The 20,170-nt window shown below is 42.6% G+C and overlaps 1 protein-coding gene and 1 long non-coding RNA gene across 6 annotated transcripts in view; both read right to left on the reverse strand.

Annotated features, from left to right (window-relative positions):
* Positions 1-1,254: 1,254 nt before the first annotated feature.
* LOC148685649 (uncharacterized) lies at positions 1,255-13,333 on the reverse strand. Its single transcript, XR_015950205.1, has 2 exons — positions 12,973-13,333; positions 1,255-11,668 (listed from the first exon to the last, which is right to left on the reverse strand). It is a non-coding gene; the product is annotated as an uncharacterized LOC148685649 (long non-coding RNA).
* Positions 13,334-14,359: 1,026 nt separating this feature from the next.
* The window catches only part of MGMT (O-6-methylguanine-DNA methyltransferase), a 178,751-nt gene continuing 172,940 nt past the window's right edge, over positions 14,360-20,170 (reverse strand). For all 5 annotated transcript variants that reach the window (XM_088670422.1, XM_088670423.1, XM_088670421.1 and 2 more), the window contains one exon: positions 14,360-15,763. In XM_088670422.1, the coding sequence (XP_088526548.1) occupies positions 15,632-15,763 (132 nt within the window). In that variant the 3' untranslated portion in view covers positions 14,360-15,631. The remainder of the gene's footprint in view (positions 15,764-20,170) is intronic.

The raw sequence follows: 20,170 nt of genomic DNA on the forward strand, positions 1-20,170 counted from the left end.
TGTGCTGTGGCCCCTTGCCCAGTTCCTTTTCAGTTACACAAACACAATGGTGAGCACAGACCCATCTTTGTTCAGGACTCAGCCATGAGTCCTTGGGAAAAGAAATACTATCTGGAGACCTAAATTTATTTATTTAAAATATTATATGCCACCATTCTATGCACTGCAATTTCAGGGGAGGACTGCAGCTCAGCGGTACAACATCCATAGCTGCCAAGTTATCCCTTTTTTTAAGGGAAATTCCCTTATGCTGAATAGGCTTCCTCGTGAGAAAAGGGAAAACTTGGCAGCTATGACAACATCTGCTTTCCATGCAGAAGGTTCCAGGTTCAGTCTCTGCCATCTACAGCTAGGGCTTAGGAGAACGCTACCTGAATTCCGGGAGACCACTGACAGTTAGTGTGGAATGTGTGAATATGGGAAGCAGCTTTCCTTGAATTAAGTGATTACAATAAGGGGGTGGTGGAAAGAGGGAGGCTTGCTACAGTGTTGGTGAAAATAGCTATAAACCTGGGAAGCTGCATCACAGAATCATTAGCTGCAATGAAAATCTGGTTCCATTGCAAAGGGCACCAGTTAGGCACCAACCAGTCTGCTTTCTGATGGAGTACTCTGACATCACTATGCCTCTCTCATTCTGGACTGCATCTTTGAAATATTTGCAGACATTCCGCCTTTTACCACCTGATAGCCACTAACAAAGAGAGTCTTGTGGGGTTTATTAAGACTAACAGATTCATTCAGCAAAAAGCCATAGGAGGATGATAAATGCCTTCCTAGAGGATGATATAGTTCCATCTAACCTTAAGATGGCTGTTGCAAGACCTTTATTGAAGAAACCCTCCCGGCATCCCACCATACTGGATAATTACCAGCCAGATTCAGATTTGTCATTTTTGAGAAAGGTAGTTGAGCGTACAGTGGTGTCTCAGTTCCAAAGATTCTTGGAGGAAGATTATCTAAGATCATTTCAATCCAGTTTTATGCTTGGCTTTGGGACTGCGGGGGGTGGTGGTGGATTTTGTTTCACTACAAGCACCCACATGTATTTGGGTTTTTTATACTTATAAACAGCTTAGAAGTCTGTTTGGGCACTAAATGGCATGTAAAATAATGATGATGTCACAAGTCTATATTTCCTTCTAATTCTGCTGCTACCACAATACTTTAATAAAACATTCCCCTTTATACCACCAACAATATAGCAGTGGGGTATTAGGCTATGGATATGGGATGAGCACACACAGAAAATTATTGAGTTGATAAAGCAAACACGTTTATTTTTATTTACATAGAATATGCTTTATTAGTTGCTTACATGAATTGTGCAGTGTTTCTTTAAGGAAGCTGTTACATCCTTATCTAAATTCACTTTCCTAATTAAAATCCTTGTTGCCAGTTACCCTACGCCTAACTCCACCCCAGTTAGCTTTCCTGGAAAGACACAGAGGACAAGGCTTGAAGGTCTCCCTCAGGCCAGATGAGTGCATGGTTCAACCTAATCCCTCAGCAGTAACTTACATTGGGCTCTCAAATTCTTGACAGTCTTGCTTCAGCTTCCCCTGAAGTCTTGCTTCTGGTCAGGCAACTTGAGAATCAGGACACTGCCAGGAAGATGTCACACAGTTGCCTCCATCTGATGCCTCCTTGCTTACTGAGGCTGCCTTCTGCTGCCACTCTGGCCAGAAGCTATCCTGGAGAACCGCCCTGCCTGGAGACTTCCTCTCCTGGCTGGCTCTCACAGCATTAACTTTCAGTGATCCCAGCTTTTCTTCTGCTTCCTCGGGTTCTTCTCTGACTGAGCTGCTCACACAAACCACTCAAATGCAGTGACTGTCTTGTATACAATTTGGGTCAGCACCCTGGGGCCAGAGACTCTCAGTTACCTTAATACCTGCCAATCCACTGCCCTTTTGGTATGATCTAAGGAGAGCCCATATAAAGTTTCCTAAACCAGCCTATCAAAATCTTCCTGTTAGTCTAGCAATGATAGCAAAACAGCAACACATGCCAATGTTAAAATAATTTCAAAATAATTTTTTTCGAGACAACAGCCTGGTATAAGAAACAAATACTAAAAGTTGCAATGTCCAATGACCTCTTTGGGCACCATAGGCTTTCCCTCTGTGGGATATTCCAACGTCGTCTTGTGGTTGGTGAAGCCTCTGACTAGGTTTTGAGAATGAGCAGGGCATGCAGTACCACAGGCACTCCTTAAAAAGCTCAACCAGGACCCAGTGATGTGCAGTAACTATTAGCCACAGAAACCCCTTTGGCGGCGAAGGTAGTGGGGAGGGTGGTGGCAGATTTATCTGGATCTATGTCAGTCTGGGTTTGGGCCTGGTTTTGGTTGCAAATCAGCCTTAGTCACCCTGGTGCATGGCCTTTATTGAGAGTGGGATGGTGGATTACATGAGAACCAGTAAATTGAGTATGTACCCTGGGAAGGTGGAGGTTCCAGCGGTGTAGCTAGCCGCCTGGCTGCCCGGGGCGGCAAACCCAAAGGCACCCCGCTGGGGAGGCGGGGTGTCCGTCATGCACGGCGCATGCACGCACAGGAGGCATGCGACGTGGCACACCCCATGAGCATGCCGCGGAGTGAGGCAGCCTCGGTTGCATCGGGGCTTCTCCTCCATGGCGGCGGCCACAGTGGCCGTCAGAGGTGGTCAGCCCCTCCAGTCTGCTGCCCCCTGCCCAGCCTGCTGCCCCGGGCGGTGCGCCCCCGCCCCCCTAATACTACACCACTGGGAGGTTCTCTGGGTAGGTAAATCCTGTTCCTGTTGCCTATCCTAGACAGGGTTGCACTCCTAAAGGAACAGGAATGTAGCTTATGGAGGTGATACATCATTGTCATTGATGACCCAAGTGACTTCTTGGAGAGCCAGTGTGGTGTAGCGGTTAAGATCGGTAGACTCATAATTTGGGGAACCGGGTTCACTCCTCCACATGCAACTGCTGGGTGACCTTGGGCTAGTCACACTTCTTTGAAGTCTCTCAGCCCCACTCACCTCACAGAGTGTTTGTTGTGGGGGAGGAAGGGAAAGGAGAATGTTAGCCGCTTTGAGAATCCTTCGGGTAGTGATAAAGCGGGATATCAAATCCAAACTCCTCTTCTTCTTCTGTGGCTAGAAGTGCCTTTCCCCCAGTAGCAGCAATGGCTGGCTGGCTGGCTGGCTGGCTGGAGCAGTGAAGGATTATTCTCCACCCTTGCTATGGAGGTTGCTGCTGTAGGCAGAATGAAGGAAGCTTGCCTTTACAGGCCTGCAGCTGTCCAAATTCATCACTGCAGCCTGCAAGAGTATGCAGACAATAAATATTCTGGGTAGTATCCAATGCACATGTTCCATTAGCGCAAGGATTTGTGCTTGCCCAAGTGTCATAGGCATCTACAGAGCCCTGGACTAGATTGGCCTGATCCAGCAGGTCTGTTAGAAGTTTTTGTCCCTTAAGATATGAATCTAATCAAAAATACACAAATAAATTGAAAAGAGACAGATATTATAGCCTATTTTTATTCTGTCCTTTCTCCAAGGAGCTCAGGGCAGTGTACCTAATCTTTTCTCATAACCACCTTGTGAGGTAAGTTAGGTTGAGAGATAGTGACTGACACAAAGGCCATCCAGTAACCTAACCAATACACCCCACTGCCTCTCTATTATGGGCTGTGCATTTATTCAGATTTCCCACCATGGGACTGGACATAACGCACAAAGAAGAAAATATACTTCCAGAAATAAAACTCCCTCTCAGGTAATCAATATTTTAGTTTCCATGTCACTTTAAGATTAAATTATTTCCTAACCTGTTTATAGCACCTGGTTGTTGTTGTTGTTTAGTCGTGTCCGACTCTTCATGACCCCATGGACCATAGCACGCCAGGCACTCCTGTCTTGCACTGCCTCCCGCAGTTTGGTCAAACTCATGTTCGTAGCTTCGAGAACACTGTCCAACCATCTCGTCCTCTGTCGTCCCCTTCTCCTAGTGCCCTCCATCTTTCCCAACATCAAGGTCTTTTCCAAGGATTCTTCTCTTCTCATGAGGTGGCCAAAGTATTGGAGCCTCAGCTTCACGATCTGTCCTTCCAGTGAGCACTCAGGGCTGATTTCCTTAAGAATGGATAGGTTTGATCTTCTTGCAGTCCATGGGACTCTCAAGAGTCTCCTCCAGCACCATAATTCAAAAGCATCAATTCTTCGGCGATCAGCCTTCTGATAGCACCTGGTGGTTTTTATTAATGCTGATGGGTGGCCATATTTCCTACCAACCCATATACAAAATACTACAAGAATGTAAATGAGGTCTGCCTACCTACCTGCATTGCTGAGATACCTTTCCATTTCCTTTTCCTATAGTGATTACCCCCCCCCCCCCGGCTATCCTGGCTGCTTTTTTAAAATATCCAAGATATTTCAAATATTTTCTGGATTTTCATAGATGTCCCCCAAATCTCAGAAATCTAGTGAACTGATTGTGATCATCCCGTCCCGTCCGCAATATTAGGTTATTTGAAGGTTTAAAAAACGTACAACAAATATATCTGGCATGCAGAGACAGGTGGTCTCTTTGTCACCCTGGCACAAATCTCACAATGAGAAAGAAAGATGGGAAAATAGAATGAGACTCTTCCTTCTCCCCATTAATGTAGTAAAGATATTTCTACATTCAAGCTGTGCGCCAGCTCAGTCTCTCAACAAAAGACATTGTGGAATCTCATAAAATAAAATAAATAAAAAACCTGCAGATAACGACCAATATTTTAAACCAAAGTATTAGGCCATGTCATGCTGAGGATAGTAATGATAGAAAGGTCTTTAGACAAATGAGCAATTCGTTCGGCATTTCGTTTGGATAGAAAGGCCATCTCAGGTGTCTGCGTGGATTCTATCTGGAGAGCAGCCTCAGGCAGATTGACTCTATTCCCAGCCTTACTACAACTGTGCTATCTGTTTAGGCAGTGGATCATTTCAGAGAGTGGCAGGTGAGGTTATAGCCATCAGTCAAGTGACCATATAAAGAACGTCTCACACCATTCCATCATCTCACAATTCAGCATGTGCAGATACAAGAAAAGAACCAAAGCCAAAAAACAGAAACCCAACCACACTTGTTTTCCTTTACAAGAAATAAAAGAAATCAAATTATATTCAACATGTTCACTACTGCTACCAAACCTAAGCTTCAAACAGCCATTCTGGGGTCCTTCAGAACTTTATATAATGTCATATTATTGCAGTGAAATGTTAGGGACAACCAAAGCCCAAGCCTGTCTCCCTCTGTATACTTTATGCAACAGTTGATACAAAAGGAAAGAAAGCAAGGATATCTACTAGCATAAAACTGGAATCCACGCCCAGGACTGTAAAATGTGCAAGTTTCTTGTTTAGCATAAACGATTGTGGCAGTCATTTTAACAGAACAGTATATCAATATTGTATCCTAAGTGTCCAGTGGCTCTGGAGAAATATTTAAAAAATACTACAATGTTACAAGACTAAAACTAAACGTTCATTTCTTCTTCTCTTTTTTCACAAAACATCTGGTACAGAGCTGAGAACAGTGTGGTGGAATAGATTTCAAAAAATGTCTTTAAAAAATCTTTAAATTTACAGAACCACCGATATACCGGAAAATGATTTTTTTGTGACCTTCACTCCTGTGTCCTCAGATCTAGGAAACAGTCCTATCATGACTTTTCCTAGATAATATTTTGAACGTCAGTTCATGAAAAACTATACTATTCCTTGGTTAAAACAGTGTAATTTTATTGTTCAGCCTCTGATCACACACTATCAGTTTTGTCTAGACAACTTGTTTCAGTAGCTTCAATTATTCTAGACCAATTATGGGTTTGTTCTGCTATCTTAACTTCATACGTCCTCCAGTTGCTTGAACAAAATTATTCCACATTTGAGCCAGGTAAACAAGATTAAGAATTTCAGCCACCACCACTATGAATTCATGTGAATTGATGATGTGGTCTACACATTTATGTCTTCAATTTTTCAAGTTTTCCACCTTGCTGTGCCTTAATATAAAACAATTCCCTAATGTTTTCCACCGAAAAGAATAAACTCCAGACTCCCATCCAAAAATATCTCTAATTCTGCTATAAGTTGCAAGTTTCTTCCAGGAAGATGTCCTGAATACATGATATATGAACAAGCAGTATTTTGTAGTCAATTTATGCGTTTGTGGTATTTCATCATATATTAAAGAATACCAAAATGATTTCTAAGCATTACTAAAAATGACTGAGCATTATTGGTTGCCTTACTATTCAAGCTTACATCTTTAAAACACAGGGCACAGGAAATGATAGTGTTATCCATATAAGCATAACTAGATAGGGAAAAGAAAATGTCATTTTTACTGCCTATCATGGCTAAAAGGAGAGCTGTCTACAGCTGCATTTCCAAATGACCAACACTTGTCCAATTGACCCAGCTTCTCTAATTCTGGGAAAATAGATTGATGCCTCTTTTATGAAAACTAAGTGCTGTGCTGATTTTTTTCTCCCCTATTGACCATTCTCAGTCAATTAATGAGATAAGAAATTGCATTCAAAAATGACAAAAGGTGAGATACATTTGAGATTGTCATGGATGGGGTGCAGGGATTTTGTTGTGCTCACAAAGGGCCCAGGAGTGCCCTTTTTTCATTTTACAAATAATTTCTCTACTGGTACAGACTCTGCCGACTGAGTACCTGGCAGCTGGGCTATGTGTGTTTTCAAATGAAGGTTCCCCCTCTTTATTTTTAGTTAAAACTTCCCTTAAAAAGCAAAATCAGTAGGTGCAATGATTTTTTGGAACTCAGAAGCCTGGCTCCCGTGCTTCAAGCTCAGCGGAAGGTGGAATAAGGTAACTTATTGCATAGGGCTTTTTCAAATTGGGATGTACAGGCAGCCAAGGAGGCTGCAAAGCACTGGAGAAATGCCCAAGAGAAAGAAATGCCCAAGAGAAAGAAAGAAAGAAAGAAAGAAAGAAAGAAAGAAAGAAAGAAAGAAAGAAAGAAAGAAAGAGAAAACCCCGCTCAGTCACCTTGCAACAATAAGGGAAGCTCCAAAATTATAAGGGGAAAATAAGGTGCTCTAAGAAAAAGGCAGAAAAACTGAAACCTCACATTTGCAGGGTAAGAATACTTTTGAGAAATAGGAGGGTCTATTTCAGCACAGCATTAAAGACAAGAAGAGGTTACCTATACCTTTAGTCTTTCAAATCAATGTGTGTTCCTTGTTTGTTCAGCATCCCCATTGGCCAGTGTTAAACCAGAACAGAAATGGGATTACTACATCTTTACCACTGTTGCTAAACCCATCATAAGACACCCTGCATAGCAAGAGCTAAGGACCACCTATCGCTCCATTTTGTTTACCTCAAGGCAGCAGCACTTTTGAGATTACTCATCAGCATTAATTATACTGGATCAGATATCTATGCAAGATTTATTGAGTTCTCTCCCAACTTTCAGAACCATCCACATATAAAGAGAATATCTCACCCGTAGTTTAATCAACTGATTAGGCAAGAACATAAAGTAAAATGAACTTCCACTTAGAATCATGTTAAGAGTAGATACCCAGGCTTAATAGCCAAGAAATACAAGTGGGACCTGCAACAAAATACTGCAGTATATCACATCACCTAACAGGAGTGTGTTTGTTGATTCCCCAAAGCAGAGCATTCTACCCCTTTCTTCCCAATGTTTCATGGATAGTGAGCATGCTCATTAGGCAGTCTGCATTAGGCACTTGATTGCCTCCCTTTAATGCTGATAACCCAGACAGGTTCGTCTAGTTGAACCTTTTAACATAATATAGTAGCGTTATATTCTTAACAACCTATAGTGTCCCTTCTAAGTTTGCTGGGTTTAAAAGACGTATAGATGAATGTATGGAGGGTAACCTATCAATGGTTACTAGTCATGATGGCTACACACTACCTCTGGCATTGGAAACCTCTGAATACCAGTTGCTGGGAAACTCAAGTGGAGCAAAGTGCTGTTGTGCTCAGGACCTGCTTGTGGGCTTCTATGGGCATCTGGCTGACTGCCATGAGAGCGGGATGCTGGACTAGGTGGGCCTTTGTTCTGATTCAGCAGGTCTCTTCTCAAGAGAAGGTCTCTTCATCCATGTACCTGAAGCTATGGGTAGCCAAGGGACATATTTATTCCATCCCACAAAAAATCAAGGAGGTATGGCTAGACTTGTGTGAGTGGAAATAGACTGGCGGTTAACTCATAGGTGCCTGGAAGCTTGGATAAACAGTGATTAGCAACATAAGAAAGTTGTATACTACCTGGACCCTGAGTTTGTGGCTCACATTCTGAAGGCAGTCAATATTTAAAGCAGGGATGAGATATCTTAGGCCCTCTAGATGTTGCTATACTATATCCCCCACCAGCATTTGAGATTTCCATTCTACCTTATCTTCTCTATGGTCAGGGGAGCCTCCTGGTCAGGGACTGTCATTCTTCTGTGTTTTGTGCACACTGTGATCACTAATACTGGTTATGAATCAGAATCAGATATTTCTATTCACCTGCAATTTAATTTGGGCAGTCTTAAAATATAAGCATCGCTGAAACAATAGAGCATGCCTTGGGATAATGAAGGCCAATTTGACCAACTAACCAAGTAGTAAAGTATTCTCTGTTGGCCTGGGTTGTATGATATGGTAAACCAAACCATGGTTTACTGAGACTGCATGGACATTTGGGCTCCTGGATAGATCACACTAACATCGCTCCCCCTATTCTTTTTTTTTTACTCCCGCACACTAAACTACACCAAGTTTGTTATTAATAACTGAACCAATGCTCATGATTGAACTCTCTTCTTGCTTATCATGAGCTGTAGCCCAGAACACAGACTGGGGAGGGGTAAAGTGGCCTGCAATAAGAGTAATGGAGCTTGCAATCGTTTGGGTTACCCATGTCATGTGAACCAGACCATTGAAGAAATGTCCTCGTATTTACCATGTTGTCATCTGTCTCCACTCATAGCTGTAGTTGAATTCCATGCAGCAGTATCCATTGTAAAGCACCAAGGTCTTGAGCTGGAAATTCTGGCAGTGCGTCACAAGTGCTTCATGGTAGCTTGCCAGGGAGGAAGTTTCTGGCATCCTTTCTTCCAACACTGAAAATGACCCTGATATGCTGCAATACCACCTTCTAGTCAAGTGACCTATAGGGTGGCAACCTGGTCCTGTAGAGCTGTGCGCACCTCACACAGACTGAGCAGCATGCAAACTTGCTGTCCATGATCACGTTCCATCTTGCCTCTAGTCTGCCAGTCATGACGCATGCAATGCCACTACCAAATACTAGCCAACGTCAAGTCACACAATGTAGATGGTTCCACTCTGGCAAAAGGCTGCAAAGCTTTCACTTAGGTGAGCAGTCCCCAAGCCTATCAACACTCTGTCCCCTTCTCTATTTAGAATGCAGCATTCAACAGCTTTGAGTGATGCTGCCACATTGCAGCTACTAATGGTGATGGTCTCTGGTGTAACCCTGCTATGTAAATTCCTATGCTGAAGATGTAAGTTCAGCATATCCCATTATTTAACATGCAGCATCTAAAAAGGACTTGGGTACTTCAAGTTTTGTTCGCATAGCTCGGTTCTATGCTATTCAGTGTATGGTAAGCAAACATGCAGCATTAAATAAAACAATTTAACAAGGCATTTAAATAACACAAACTATGCAATCTATCTAAAGGTCTGCATGAAGCCCTCCCCCCTCCTTTGGGGCTTCAGTGGGTGGGGGGTGGTGGAAGCATTAATGAGAAACTTTAAAGGCTTGTTAACAATATCCTTTCATCAATCAAAAGCACTGTCAGTCTATGGTGCTCACGTCAATTTTCACCTTACCACACAGCTACCATTGCTGACTTCTTTATCCACTCGCCAACCCTAATATATAGATCCTTGTCGGGACAGACTTGAAGGTGATGGAGCCCAGACATTTTCCATCTGTCTGCAGCTGGTGCCAGTTCGTCCAGAAGACTTTGGACTACAGCCTTTAGTCACTTAAAGACACATTGGTACCTGCAATTTCTCCAGCTCTTGGCCTCCAGCTTTTAACTGCCACCTACACATAACTTCACACAGACCAGAGGCTGGTCTGGATCAGCATTCAGCGCAGAGCTCATTTTAAACCCTAATGTCTCCAAAGCTGATAAAGAATAAAATTGATGTTAACTTCAGCTTCTTAAATACCAACTTCTAAATCAAAAGCTTTCCAACAGAGTGGGGGTTGGGGGGAATATCATTACAACATGCACCATAGCTAACAAAGGCAAAAACAATTAAACATCCTACGATGCATTTGTGCTATTAGAATGTTTGTTCCTTATTTAAAAAAACAATAAGGAGGAAAGCAAAAGGAAACGCAGGAACCAAAGGACTGCTTGGGACTTTAAAATCTATCAGGGGAAAAAATGGAGGAGAGCCTGCGTTTTGGGGGTTCTTCCAGTGTCATTCTACTCCCCACAATGTTTTCAATTTGTTAAAGGGAATAATTTGGGGGCCTGTCCCCCCCCCCAATGTGCTGTATTAAATGTATTTATTTATTGCTCATACACTATGTATGCTTTTGGAACAAAAACAGCACAGCCTTTTGACAAGCTATGAAGCTGTATGACCAATTTGCACATCAATGTTACTGAAATATCTTGCCACTTTGACGGCAACAGAAAGTGCTCTCAGTAATATTTTCCAGTTTTTAAAGTCGGTTTTAGTCAAGCAGGAAAAAGGGCCTATAGAAATGTATGGAAGAAAGAGAAGATGGAGGAAATACAATTAGATTAATTTCACCAAGAATATAGCAGGAATTACAATTAAACCTGATTGTAATTCAAGGATTTTTACATTCCTGTAAGATTTTTACGGTGCGATTATTCATGAAATAGTACATAAATCTTACAGGACTCCCTTTGTATTTCTGTACTTCAAGCAATCTCTTTTTAATGGGTTTTACTCTTATAGTAAAGGTGGGGAACAAGCCCCCAATTATTCCCTTTAACAGTATGTACCTGGAAAGTAAAAATCAGAAATAAATACTAAAACACAAATGAGTATTACATCTGGCACAATCTAAAATTACGGCAAGTTAGCATTTGTCAAAACGTTGTGGAAAAAACACTATGAAAAGTAATGATCCATGATATTTATAGGGAAACGTAGTTCGAATGTACTCTTCATTTTTTAGTATGTCTATAACTTTATCATATTGACAGTAATAATATTGCTTAGAGAACTGCATGATTCTTACCTAGGCAAATTAAAAGGTTATATCAAACAGAAGTGAAAAAGGGATTAAAATTACCGGTAGGTATCTCACCCTCCACTCGCGTGAGTTAAATAGAAATACTATTCTGAGTTGCTCCACTACTTACATAATATAAAAAAGAAAGAAAGAAAGATCTGGGTCTAAATCCAAAAAGTGCTTTCGCAAGTGTAATTGGTTGAAAGTTTGAACAGAGATACATACCATATTTATATCCGACTTTTCTTCCATTGTGTAGCTCAATGGGCTACCAGGTGGTTTCACCTGCTTAGATTCAGCAATGTTACTGCATCATGCACATTTCACTGCATCATGAGCGCTGGGACCGATGCCGATTTCATGAATTTTGAGGCGCTTACAAATCCTGACTTGCAAATTCCTTTTGTCGGACATGCAAAAAAACAACCCCATCATGTAAAATATTAGCCCAGAGCCATCTTTTGTCTCCCAAACAACCCTGCAGGGCAGTTTGATACAGGGCGACTATATTCTTGGCCAAAAAACCCACACATTTCCACATGGTTTAGTTTTTATGTGACACACATTTTCTATGAGTTGAACAGAGGGAAGTGGGTAAATGACCCATTGCAAAATCCAGCTTCTTCCTTGGTCAAGGGCATCTATTTCATTTTAAATGTAGTTCCACCAAAACAAATATTATTTTTGAATCTTTCATTATCTTAGTCTCTGGAAATGGGCTAAAACAGCATGTGTTGGTATTAGATGCTGCCGAGCCAGCTGTCGTGCCTGGCTGCACAGTGTCTCAATGTCAGCAGTTCAAAGCACTGCAAGGCTGAATGGAAGGAAACTTGATAGGTCAGTGGAACCCAATTCCAAGTAAAAGGAACATAGCTCTCTTGTTTCCAGAGTTTTCTTTAATTCATTTTGGGGGCATTTTTTTTAAAAAAATACAATCAAGTTTACATATGTATTTTCATAAACTGTGCTGTGACCCTCTAACTAGGCTAGAGAGTCGTTGCACATAGCACATGACTATTCCAAGTGACTGTGTTTCCCTGCTGGGTTTCTTCTTGGGAGTTGTAGTTAAAGCCACATAAGACAATGCCAGCTTGAACCATGCTGCCATCGCTGCGTTCTTCAGTAGGAAACCTCATGGTATATATCAAGACTCATGACAGGACAGAGAAAACCCTCAGAGACAGAGGACAAACTACGGGTTTTATACCGGCAAACTCACCACAGGGGGAGGCCGGGAAAAAAATGCCAGTGTTTCTGTTCTGGTTGTGTTGCTACGATTACAACACAGTGGTATACGAGGCTGTTATGTGCTCAGCTCAAGTCCTTGCACAGCAAAAGATTACGAAGGTGCATTAAATGCCATTTTGTCGCCTACTAAATTCTTGGTTGTGTTCCGCTAAGTATTTCGTTATGGTGAGGAGCAGTCACGCCAAATTAAGGATACTGCGCACTTATTAAGACATCATACAAGGGCACGAGCATGATCAGCACATAGAAAGAATGCTAAGATCATGTATAAGGAGCAGCATGGATTCATTTCTTTTCCTATGAGAACTCCCTAGAGGTTCTACTATCACAGCCCTCTTCATTAGTGGTCACGCCAGGTTGTAGTTTGGGCATCATTAGCAATCTCGGAAATCACTGGCAAAAGGAAGGCCATTCTTCATCTTACTATGTAACTACAGCACCTTTCACAATACGTACGTGGGATGAAGATTGCAGGCCTGTAATACTTCTAGACAGCTAATTCCTGAGGCAGACAGTCTGAAGCACTGCAAATAAGGCAGCTCAGAGATTTCAGCTTGGCTGTTCATTTTCAAATTCATTCTTAAACAGCAGGGGAAAAAAGTAGTGAATGAGCATCTCCTAAACACATTGTAAAACACACGAATCTAAATTCTTCTGAGTTATAGTGCCCTCTGTTGGAAACATACGCCGACAAAAGAATAAGCAGCTTGGCCTACAACTCACAAAAATAAACATAGGAGATGCCAGCTCATGAAAATATGTTAGTCAGATGGCAAAATCCCTGCCTTTTGCAGCGAATGAATTTCTGTCATTTTTCAGAAGTGCTTCCCCCCTCTCCCCCCCCCCGCAATACTTTTGGGCTATTGTTTTGTGTCTAAATTGACTTCCACTCCCCCCGCCCCTCTTCAAAGAGAAAAATGGTTTCCTGAGGAATGCTTTTGCTGTGCCAGACAAAATTGTAACAGAACATGTTACTTCTACATACTGTGTGCACATCAGGTAAGGCTTACTCTCTCCACAAAGCAGCTGTATTTTCCACAGCAGAATGTTATACTAGATAAGCTGCTATGTTAGGGAAATGTAAAAATGTATACATGAGCGGTGTACGAAAACCTGACCCTCGGTTTTAAAATCGCAAATAGCAGGCCATAGGAAACACCTGATATTGCAAAGATATCATCAATCTGTCAGAGGATGGTCGGGTTTTTAGATTCTGACACACAATGCATGCAAGCCAGAGGGAGACCTAATTATTCCACTGGGATTCCCATTAGTTGAAGTACTCTGAGGACATTAAAGGAAAAGGCCTCACATAAAGTTTTTTTCCCCCTGACTGACTGAAATGCTCTGAATGTAAAACTGGAGTCTGGTAATCTAGTCTAAAAATGCTTTACAGTTTGATTCTGTTATTCCCTGAACACCTCTATTTATACCTTCCATGTCCCCAGCATACAGCTGGAACTAAACGTATGCTAAATAGCAGCAGTAGTAAACAGTGGTACATCCTTCACGGGATGAATGAATTATTTTTTGAGATGGGCAAGTAAGTGTCTATTAGAAAGAAATACATGGAATGGAAATATCTGCAAGAAAGGTGAAAGTTTGTGATTTCCTTTGGTTGGTATTCACATATGGGGGAGAATACACTCAAACTATACATATTATAAGGCTATATTTTTATCTTGGGCTCTTGCTGACATGCACAAACCACTTGAGCCTTCCTTTCATGGTTTATATAGCCACCAGAAACCCTTGATAAAATACAGCCTTATATTGTACAGTAGGGTATAGTTTATTTTCTCCGTATATCATATACTGTATTATATTTATATACATAGACAACTTGCACATGCATAACAGGTTTTAATAAAGTAATTCTAACATCTCAGTAACACAACATTAATGGAGTAACCTAACACAATAATTTTTGTTAGCATTCAGCCTTCTAAAGCAACATATATAAGAATGTGATAAAAATATAAAAATCAGTATTATTTATGATTCCCTCAATGAAAATATGAGTTTCTGGTGGTTTGTAATATTTTACTTACATTTGAGTTCTTTTTAAATAACCAGAAAGTTTACTTTCAGTGTCCTTTGGCTGACTATATTTTTTCTGGATAGCATTATATGTTTAATATAATGCATAGCTCTTGCTTTTTATAATCCTGAGTACTGTATAACCTATGTGAAAAAATTTAAAAAAGCAAATGCTAAGAAAAAAAACCCATAAGCGCTGTTGATCAGAAATACTTTAAAAAAAACCTACTTCTAAATTATGGCAAAAGGTAACTAACTCAGCAGCATAATTTTTATAAAAATATTTGTTTTGTCATTAAACTGCTTTTCAGCATCTGTTTTCTCTGCCTACATCAAGCAATGCTAATGGAGACAAAATATTTTTATTCATATCTTTTTAAGCCATCTACAATGATTTGAAAAGAAAAGCTGTGAATAGGCAATTCAATAGCCGTTTCCTTTTGAATGGGTTTTCGGTGCGTTTCATTAACAACTGTTTACGTAAAACATCATTTCAACAGTTCAAACATCAAAGAAAACAGGAGAATCTTGGGCACCAAGCCTGGCAGAGGTACAAGCTTTTCAATTTGGACAAATACAAATCCAGGCAGGAACAGGGGGAGGTGTGTGTTGAAGCTTATGCATTTAATTTGGCTCTCCGAATACACGCGAAGGCTGTGGATTCCCGGCTGTCCCCTCTGCGAGCCAGATGCTTCCTTAGAGGGGAAGTTGCATCTAACATTTGCCATGCCCCTCCCACTCCCTTATCCTTGCTTTAATGGACATTAAAAATAGAACAAAACAGCACTAGAGATGGGAACAAAATACATGCACAACAGGCACAGTCCGCTGTACTCATTCTGCTGTAAAATGTAAAAACAAGAAAGGGCATACAAGCTGTATCCCTTAGGACACATTCAGCTTTTTTAATATAGTAGTGCCACCACACATTTCGCTTCGGATGTTGTATTATATTTATATGTCACTCAAATATTTACCATTTTCCTGAATTCTACTGTGTGTTCTGAAAGCTTGTTATAAGCCAAGTATCTTTGGTTATGTGTTTTGGCTGAATAACAGCTGTGCCTGAACTGCATCAATATGCTAACTTTTCCTTCTGAAGCTTCTCATGTGACAAAAGCCACTCTTTCAGATGACTTCCTCCTGTGTACTTGCCAGTCTGTCCACTGCTGCAAATCACTCTGTGGCACGGTATTATAATAGGGACCTGAAAAAGACACACAAATACACAAAAGAAAAATAATGCTTCTGAAATATTTCCACCCCCCTTCCTATTTGAAAATGCCCTTCCTGTGGTCAACTATTATTATCCTCTTATTTGCATACATTTTATCCAGCAGTGCCCACTTGGGGGTCAGTGAGGTTAGACTTACTGATGGGGAAAGCATTCACGGGTACCATGCAATGCACATCTGTGTGTGTGTGTGTGTGTGTTTTGTGTGTGTGAATTTCTTTTTTCACTCAGGCAGAAAAAGGAAATAGTCCAGTTATTTCTTGCGCATAAGAGTGATCCTGTATGTTTTAAGAATTCCCCATTCACTTCAGTGGAAGTCCAATAACTGCCCATTGCCACAACTACAAGAGAACATGGAGTTGCCTTACCTTAAAAGTCAAATCAAATCAAAGAGCTGGAAAGGGTGCAGGAAACAGCAACCAAAATCGTTAAGGATTTGGACCACTCTCCTTATGGGAAAAGACTGGGTGGTCTTGGGCTTGTGTGTTTAGAAAAAAAAGTTAGGGGGGTGGGAGAGGTTTATACAGTAACACATACTGTGGGGAAGGTGGATAGAGGACCCCCCCCCTTTCTTGTTCCACAGTACTGTACTAGAACTTGAGGTCATCCAATTAAATGGACTGGCAGCATATTTTGGACAGACAAAAGAAAGCACTTCACATGCTGTATAAAAATATGGAACACTCCGCCACACTATATTATGGCCAGTGATTTAAAAGGCAATTAGACAAACTCAACTAGGAGAGACAAAAACGGCCATGACACTTTTAGCCTTGGAAGGTCTCCAAAACTTAAGCCTAAACTATTCTCAGGTCTTTCTACTAAGAACACAAGAAGAGCCCTGCTGGATCAGACGAAATGTTCACCGGGCTTCCTGTTATCACAGTCAGGGCCGGAGCGTCCATAAAGGCGAGCTAGGCAACCGCCTAGAGCGCCGTCATGGAGGGGCACTGCCAGCCTGCCCCCTGCCTTCCGCTCGCCGCTTGCAGCTTTCCCTCCTGCTGCTGCTGGCTGCTGAGGCGCTTCCCTGCAATGCCCTGCAGGGGGCGCAGGGCTGCGCCGCACGACGGGGAGGCGGGTGAATCTGAGCGCGAGCGCGCCCAGCGCAGCAGCGACGGCGCCGTCCGAGCGCCATGAGCCCAGCAGGGGCGAGCGGGCTTCCGCGCTCTCCAGCCAGCCAGGCAGCAAAGCCGGCTCTAGGAGAGCTCAGCGCCCTCCCGCCTACGGAGGGGACGCCGAGAGCTCCCCAGCGGCAGCCGCCGTGGGTGAGCGGCGGCGGTAGTGGCGGCAAGCGCCCGCAGCCGAAGCCTTCAGCTATGGGCGCTGCCGCTGCCACCCTCTCGCCCGCTCATTGAGGAGCTCACAGCGTCCCCTCCATAGGCTGGAGGAGTGCGAGCCAAAAGGAGAGCTCAGCGCCCTCCCACTTATGGAGGGGACGCAGAGAGCCCCCCAACGGTGGCAGCAGTGAGCGAGCGGTAGCGGCGGCAAGCGCCCGCAGCTGAAGCCTTCAGGTATGGGCGCCGCCGCCCGCTTGCTCGCTGAGGAGCTCACAGCATCCCCCCCCCACAGGCGGGAGGAGCGCAAGCCAAAAGGAGAGCTCAGAACCCTCCCACCCACGGAGGGGACGCTGTGAGCTCCCGAGCGGCTGCAGTGAGCAAGCGGCGGCAGCACCCGCAGCTGAAGCCTTCAGCTATGGGCCCTGCTGCTGCCGCCGCCGATCACTCACTACAGCCGCCACTGAGGAGCTCAAAATGGAGGGGACGCAGGGGCATCAGCTGTGTTGTGCATGCGTCATGACACATGCGTCATGACACATGCGCCCGGGGGGCGCCAGAAGCTGTTTTTGCCTAGGGCGCAAAAAGCCCTAGCACCGGCCCTGATCACAGTGGCAAACCACATAGAAACCGAAGTGTTTCCAGCAACTTCATTATACAGTTTTGGTGAATGCATCCACCAAAACTGTATAATGAAGTTGCCGGAAACACCTATGTTGATAGCTCCACAACTTATTCCTTACACATTTAAGGTTTGTTCTCCAGTCCTGTCTGGGTTTCTTGTCCTCGTTTTTCTTAGACTTAATTTGTATGGCCTATGAAAGCTCACCCACAAATAGCCTGTTTGTTCCCTCCTCCCATGCAACCCCACTATGCAACTCCTTATCCTTGACATTTGCCATCACAGTTTCTGTTAGTACCCCCATTCTACTCTGAAAATCAGTATCTGATCCAAAGACTCAGATCCAAGACTAAGCAGCATGTTTATAAAATCAAGCCTATTCTAAGTACCATTATCACTTTACTCTTGCCTGTTATTCTTGTTCTTGTCACATAGTCATACCTCGGTTTAAGTATGCATCGGTTTGAGTATTTTCAGTTTAATTACTCTGCGGACCCATCTGGAATGGATTAATCCACTTTCCATTACTTTCAATGGGAAAGTTCGCTTCAGGTTAAGTATGCTTCAGTTTAAGTACTCCACAGACCGTCTGGAATGGATTAATCCACTTTCCATTACTTTCAATGGGAAAGTTTGCTTCAGATTAAGTACGCTTCAGGTTAAGTACAGACTTCCGGAACCAATTGTGTTTGTAAACCGAGGTACCACTGTACTTATTGCATACCTACTGTATCGGAAACATGTTTCCCCTGTACAGCAGCTAACATACTACTGATAGTAAATCTAGTAAGTAATAAAGGAGAAACTTTAACAAATTTATGAATATGTAACTCACTGTATTAGTGGAAGATTGTTTTATCAAACAGCATTACTGATGCTCATAAGTTTTTCGAAAATTAAATTAAAACCCCAAGTGCAGTAATTTCAGATGCAATTTCAGATAGTTTACAGTTTGGCCCAATATTATGCCTGTTCACCACAACATCATGCTTCAGAATTCTAAATGTGGACACAACCAAGGAGGAAGAAATAATCGTCATGATTATTATTTTTAAATAAAGAAACACTCTCTTTCCTTCTACTTGAAAGAGCGTGCTAGGGATCTGTTCCCATTAGTTAATACACATTTTGGATCATGTCTGCAAAATGTACACACTACCTTTTTAGCATGATTATTGCTGCACAAGGGGCAGATGGGGCTCGTCAACCTGGCTAGGTATCCCATACAGGAGGAGGAGAGCTTGGATCCTAAACCTCCACTGCTTTGCAGGATATATTTAGAAGAAAACAAGGCTAAGGAGCAAGCCCTACACAAATCTGGGGGGAATTCCTAAGACGATTGGATGAGGCCTTGTGCGCCTCCTTCCGGCAACTCTTGCAGCCAAGCTGGTGCCAAATGTACTGCTCTGCTTTCCTTTGGATCACATCAGCAAGGCCGGGGGGGGGGCATGTCTTGTCGTCTGGGTAGCCTAGGCCCTCCATACATACACTCAGCTCAGGTTTGCACCCCAGGGAGGTCACTTCGGTGCTGCTAATGCTGCCGTTTGATTTCAGCCCTCCCCTGGAGGCACACTCTATTGTCTCTTGAGGCAGATGGATGTCAACAACTGCTGCACAACCGTTTCCTTGTTACCTTGGTAATGGGTAAAAAATGACAATTATTTGGATCTTTGATCATATGAGTCAGACCTCCATTTTAGAACTGCCATTGCTGGTGTGGTGGTACCTTCAAGACGTGGACAAGAACCATGTGGATGCTGCTGTGCTTGCATATAGCTGGGCCCTGAAGTACTGATAGAGAATACGGTAGTTACTAAGAAAGCTGTGAGTGCTGTAAAACTGGCCTCTCCCTTGTGGAAATTAATGAATCCAGGACCAGAAAAGGCTGCCAAATTATTCCCTCGTCCCCTCAAGCATAACAAAAAGCTGATCCAATAATCAAAGGCAATCAATTCCACAAAAATTGGAGAATTCTGCCCTAATAAAGCTTATATGAAAGTATAGATTAGCAGAACAAGAACAGTGTTCTCTACCCCACTGCTGTGTTTTGTTGCACATATTTAGTACACCACATGTAAAAATTCTCAATCCCAGCATCAGAAGGTTTAACAGGTGTATTATATCAGAGTCAGCACAAAAACAGCCTGGTTCTCATGATAACTACTTTTCAAATCAAGTAGCAGAGTAAATGTGACTCCAATCCCCATAACTTATTAGTGGATTTGTTAACGACTCTCACTAGGCAGCCCTAAATGAGCTTCCTCTTGTATTGCCAAATTCTGCCTTTTGGAACATACAGAGCATGTTTTTCAGCTGACTCCAGCTCTTCCTGAAAATATTGTTCTTGATTTCCACAGTGAAAATGATCTCCCTCCCTACAAAAGAAGCTTAGAAAGTCAAATGAGGGGAAACGGTCAGTAAGAAATGAGAAATAGAATGGCAGACATTATGGACAGACCATATAAAGCAACATGACGTACAAAA

This window comes from Zootoca vivipara, chromosome 5 (assembly GCF_965207765.1).
Source record: "Zootoca vivipara chromosome 5, rZooViv2.hap1.1, whole genome shotgun sequence".
In the NCBI taxonomy this organism is placed as follows: domain Eukaryota; kingdom Metazoa; phylum Chordata; class Lepidosauria; order Squamata; family Lacertidae; genus Zootoca; species Zootoca vivipara.